The sequence below is a fragment of the Conger conger genome, chromosome 15, assembly GCF_963514075.1.
Source record: "Conger conger chromosome 15, fConCon1.1, whole genome shotgun sequence".
NCBI classification, from domain to species: domain Eukaryota; kingdom Metazoa; phylum Chordata; class Actinopteri; order Anguilliformes; family Congridae; genus Conger; species Conger conger.
The window spans coordinates 27,342,024-27,347,789 of NC_083774.1; the positions used below are offsets into that span (position 1 = coordinate 27,342,024).

General features: G+C 39.9%; 1 protein-coding gene across 1 annotated transcript; it reads right to left on the reverse strand.

Moving 5' to 3' along the window:
- Positions 1–2,047: 2,047 nt before the first annotated feature.
- LOC133111872 (monocyte chemotactic protein 1B-like) lies at positions 2,048–4,564 on the reverse strand. The gene is made up of 3 exons (XM_061222503.1): positions 4,240–4,564; positions 3,629–3,749; positions 2,048–3,304 (listed from the first exon to the last, which is right to left on the reverse strand). The coding sequence occupies exons 1-3, from the start codon at positions 4,310–4,312 to the stop codon at positions 3,193–3,195; spliced, it is 306 nt and encodes a 101-aa protein (XP_061078487.1). The 5' UTR covers positions 4,313–4,564; the 3' UTR covers positions 2,048–3,192.
- Positions 4,565–5,766: the final 1,202 nt, after the last annotated feature.

Genomic DNA, 5,766 nt, shown 5'->3' on the forward strand with positions numbered 1-5,766 from the left:
CATGAGGTCAAATACAAATAATACAAATTTTATGAATATTTATTTCGTGCTTAGGTGGGGATTTTTGACCTTTACCGAGAAATCCAGCAAAACAAGTGAAAGCATAACACGAAAAAACAAATCCCACAGGTCTCAACGGCAAGCATCGCGTATTTAAATCAGTACGCGAAGATGACCACTAATATGTATGACAAAGATTCTAATTATGTATCGACAATTTTCGTTCAACTTGTTATCAAAACTAATCAGTTAATCATGAGCTGACTGCGCCCTCTAGTGACGTTGTTAGGTAAATGACCCATGCTGCCACGGCGTATAGAATATTGCAGAACACATCAAAATGAGATGTTCTGGTTCCTCTTGGTTATTATGAACGTGTAGGCTAATCTGCGCTATATGAGCTGAGGAGTCTACCCGTTTTAAATCACTATAATTATTGCAAATGGTATGTATTAGCTGTAGATTGCAGCTATGCGAATACCGCCGTTGTGTTTCCTGTTCTTATTTAATTTATATTGCATTACATTTTATTTCCTTCGTTTGCATTGAAACCGTATTGCTTCCTATTGGTCAGGTCACAACAGGTCTCCCCGAATACAACTGTATATGAATAATATTAGCTTTGATAATGACGTAATCACATGTAATTGTCAAGAAAGTTTCCCTCATGTAAACACGTATAACAGCTAATACGAATAATGTATCTTTCAATACGGCTTAAAAACTAGAGAGGCGGTGCTAGGCTTCATCCAATCAGTGAAGATAATTATTTAATTTCAGATTTTAATATTATGTTTGCTTTGTGAAAATATATATTTTAGATTAAATCTGTATCAGATTTATTGAGAACCCTCGATTTGTACAGTACCAGTCAAAAGTTTGGTCACACCATGCACTTTTCTGCTTTTTCTGATTGATGACCGAGGAAATAAGACATCAAACAATTCACATAGAGATCCAATTAAATGCAAAGTGCTTTTAGTATCGCTTGAGATATCCAGACTGGTGATCTTGATAGATTTCATGGCATACAAATACATACCAAATACAAAACATGACTATTTCATTTGACTTTCTGTTAATTTGCCTCAAACATTGAAATGTATAAAAAGTGTTGTAATTGCTACATGGTAAAAATGTATAAATGTATAAAAATACTCTTTAATAAAAGCTGAGGATCTTCATATTGACCACATGTGAATTGTTTGATGAAAGAGAGAAAATAAAACATTAATCAGAAAAATAACAAAAAAGGCTCCAAAATGTGTCCAAACTTTTGACTAGTATTGTACGTATGTTTCTGGATATCCTATGATTTAAATTGTAGGTTTAAAACATTACATTTCATTAATGGCATTTGGCAGACGCTCTTATCCTGAGCGATGTACAGTTGATTAGTCTAAGCAGGAGATAATCCTCCCCTGGAGCAATGCAGGGTTAAGGGCCTTGTTCAAGGGCCCAACGGCTGTGTGGATCTTATTTTGGCTACACTGGGGATTGAACCACCGACCTTGTGTGTCCCAGTCATGTGCCTTAATCACTACGCTACAGGCCGCCCCACATGGCCACCCACCCCCAAATAAATGTCATGTCAGACATATATTTCTCATTCAAAATAAATTAATAGCAGATTGAATAAATCTTGCTGTAAGAAGTGCTATATATCTCTTGCGTTAAGACAGAGATATTCACATATCACATTTATAGCTGTGGAAGCCATGGCCTGAGATGAACCAGGTTTCACACTAGATCCATTCTAACTGTTTTAGCTCTACCGAGCATTTCATATTTTGAGACTTGTTCCAGTTTATAACAAGATTGAACACCAAGACCCCTCTCTCCAAACAACAAACACACACACACACACACACACACACTTGCACACACTCACACACACACACACACACACTCACTCACACTCACACGCACACAGCTGCACACACACACACACACACACACACACACACTCACACATTGACTAATAGTGTCTTAAAGGCAGAGCGTTTATGATGCAGAGAAAATTAAAGAAAACCAGGCCAGATGGGACTGACTGAAGCACATTTATTTTGACATTGACGTTGTGTTCAATACATTCACCTGGCACCCATAAAAGGCCTGCCATTCCCTACTCAGGGCAAACAAAATAATATCACCAACAAAACCAGTAGTAGTCAAACCCACACAAAAATTAAATTAACATACACATGCATTCTCAAAGTTGTGTGTGTTTCAGAGAACGGATACTCGTTAAATTAGTCATAATGATTAGTTTCAGACTTACTGGAAATTTTCACAATGTGCACAGAGCTGTCAAATTGAAAGATCAGTGTTTGCAAGAGAGTGAGCGAGTGAAATTAGTCATTAGTTAGCCAGGGTTATTTGATTTTTCAACAATAATTGTACAGAATCAACAACAGTGCAGAAGCCTGTGGCATTTGGTAAGCGTCTAAAGAAAGTTTAATGAGTAAAGGTGCTCTTTGGAAAAACCATGAGAAGCAGACCCAAGGCAATAAATATAGACACAAAATTCCAGGGTGCTCTTTATAAAAATCCTTTACTATAGGGCTAGGTCATACTAAACATTAAAAACACACCAACATGTTTTGGCCAAGAAGATCTCCCTGACTTTCTGATGAAGAAATTTTGGCCGAAACACGTCGGTGTGTTTTTTTTAAAAATCTTCAGCGTGAACTAACCTTATATCAAAGCCTTTTTATATACGAATATGATATTTCTATCATCATTTTACAGCTTTCAACTTGTACATATCTGACGTAACACTGGCCCAGTAAGGTGGACTGGGAGGGGAGAGCATATGAGGCTGATACAGCTGTGCGAGGTCAACAGACGAGGTCAATGGAGAGCGACAACGTGCCTGGACTTCCCCAGACCTCGTGTCCGCAGACTTGAGCCAATTCCAGTGAAAGAGGAAGTCATAAACGCTGGCAGAAGCGCAGAGCAATTGGCATATGTACTTGGTGTTTACAAGGCAGCGTAGCTCACAATCGTAGAATCATGGTTATAGCTTCAGTGTTCTGTGAGAACCAGTGTCAACACAGTGGTGTGGCAGCACCTTGGCTCAGGAGAAAGATTGTGCCACGTTTCCGTGGTTTCCAAGAGAAGGCCTACTGGGTGCTTGCAGTGGGGTGTCTTGGGGGGGTGGGGGGGGCAGAAGAGTAGATATTGCCACGGTTACAGCTGTGCCGGTTTTCCAGCGTTCTTCTTGTCAAAATACTGCATGTAGTCCTTCACCCAGTCCTGAGAGGGTCTGGCACACACCATTTTACCTGCGTGAGTCTTGAACCTGGACACAACACAGGAAAATATTAACAGTGCATCTCTCTCATATGCACATTATATGCATATACACATACACATGTACACACAAGCGCATAAACAGACTCACGATACCAGTACACATACTCACACACACACACACACACACACACACACACATCATACGCAAATACACAATATCAGCACACATACCAACAAACATGGACACACAATACCAGGACACACACATACACACACACACAGACACAGACAGACACACACACACACACACACACACACACAGACACACACACACACACACACATACACACGCAGTGGCTGGTTTACTCACATCACTGCTTGGTTGGAGCACAGCTGGCTGGTTATTTTGTAGCTCTGCAGCCGTTTCAGGGGAAATTGGCGCTCCGCAAAGTCAAAACAGCACTTCCTGGGCTTACTGGCCATTCGCAGCCCTGGAAAAAAAAAATGCATACAATGAACTTGACATACATTTTATAAATCACTAGGGTGAAATAAAACCCCTCTAAAATAAAGATTGATAAATGCAATTTATGCAAACACTGCAATTATGATACATTATAAATATGTTAAGTAATTTATTATTAATTCATGTCAAGCAGATAATCACTGTCCTTTAGGAAGATAATCACTACCCCCCCCGTACCACTCTCTCTACATATCTCTTATTACCCCACCCCTCTCTCTCAGAAATTCAAGTTGCTTTATTGGCAAGAGATACATGTGTAGATATTACCAAAGCCTACATATCAATTTAAATATGAATATGAGATGAGATAAATATTATCATACAATAATAACATAAAACATTATTTATATTATTATGGTTATATTATTATTGCGACTATTGTCATATTATTATTATTATCATTATTATTATTCCTATATTATTAGTCTCTCTCTATCACTCTCTCTCTCTCTTACCTTCAGTGAGGGTGGTAGCGCAGACGAGCAGCAGCACAGCCGCAGACAGCAGGGTGAGGCGAGAGGCGGACATGGCGACGCAGGTGAGGAGCCGGTGAGGAGCCGTTAGCTTGGAGTCTCAGGTGAGGAGCTGCTGGCTGTATGTGGACAGGCTGTGGAGAGTGCTGAGGACTTGGACTGCTCTGGCCTTTATAGCCCTCCCTAAAGGCCATGGGGCAACCCCCACAGACTGGGGATAGTCCGGGAGGGGAAAATCTGGCACTCTCGTTAAAGCGATGAAACTCAGGGGACGGGGCGGTGTGGGAGTTTGGCGGCGTGTGGGTGCCTTTCTCCTCTGCTTGGTGCTGGATGATGTCATCGCGGCAGAACCCTCTCACTTCCTTGTTTCACTCTCGTTTTTTAAAGTGCGTTCAGGAGCATCATCGGGCTATAACGCTGAAAGTGGAAACGAAGTATTACAAGGAAACTTTTCCTCTTTCGCACAAACACGCAAACACAATTATGCACTTGCATACTGTGAAATGTAACTAAATTCTTCAGACCGGGATATGGTGTTTTTATTATTAACCCTTTTGTAGTCTTAACATTCCATGTGCTCCACTTTTCCCAAGGATAAAAAATGACCTGCCTTCACTAAACCACTAAAATAAAGCAGCTTAATTTGATTGAAATTTTTCGAATCTATTTTGCATGAAGAAACAACCTGTCACTCATCACATACTTTGTCATCAAATTTCAAGTTGAAAAAAGATCAATTAGGGGATTTTCTCTGCTGTTAAACATAGTGGCGGGTCATTCTTGACCTTTAAGACAACACAAGGGTTAATGGAGAATAACAACAATATGCATTATCCTTCATATATTTTATTCCCCGATTTTCCCAAACCCTGAAGTCAGCCGTACTTGTTGATCTCCTGCCGGCAGCCGTTCCATCCAGCGTCAGGAGGAGATGGCAGAGTCAAGGGAGCGCAGATGCTCTGCCCATCACACACTGCCCATACAGCCGGAGGAGAATGAGGTCCGCGTACTCTCAGCTATCCGCAGGTGACCGGTCTGACCAGGCCTGGCTGCTATAAAGCAATGAGACCATGTCTTTCTTTGCATTTACAGTTTTTTTTACAATCACTTCGACCCTAATCTCACAAGCGTGTGCTCAATTTTCAAAACCTTAGAAACTCCATTCAAAACAGTAAGCATTGTAACACATCGCTGTTTAAAATATGCATTGTGCATTCATATATTTGAAGAAATCTTGCACTTCCAAGCTCATTGGTTCAAATTCCTCATTTTTCATGAAATACTATAGAAACATTTGTTTTGATAGCCCACACAAAAGATACCTATAGATTCACTGTTTAGTTGTTTTTACAATACTTTACTATAGCATGAAAAAATACTTGATACATGTTTCAATATGGTCAATTATTGGTTCGATTTGTGGTTCTAAATAAAGGGAATAGTGGAAACAGTAGAAGTAGTAAAAATCTGAATACTGTAAAAACAATATATAATTAGAACATACTTTGT

Excerpts from the sequence above, each read along its gene's own strand:
- LOC133111872 (XM_061222503.1), bottom strand. The coding sequence starts at position 4,312 with ATGTCCGCCTCTCGCCTCACCCTGCTGTCTGCGGCTGTGCTGCTGCTC. Across the intron at positions 3,750-4,239 it reads CGCTACCACCCTCACTGAAG|GGCTGCGAATGGCCAGTAAG; the intron begins GTAAGAGAGAGA and ends TTTTTTTTCCAG. Across the intron at positions 3,305-3,628 it reads TGCTCCAACCAAGCAGTGAT|GTTCAAGACTCACGCAGGTA; the intron begins GTGAGTAAACCA and ends TGTTGTGTCCAG.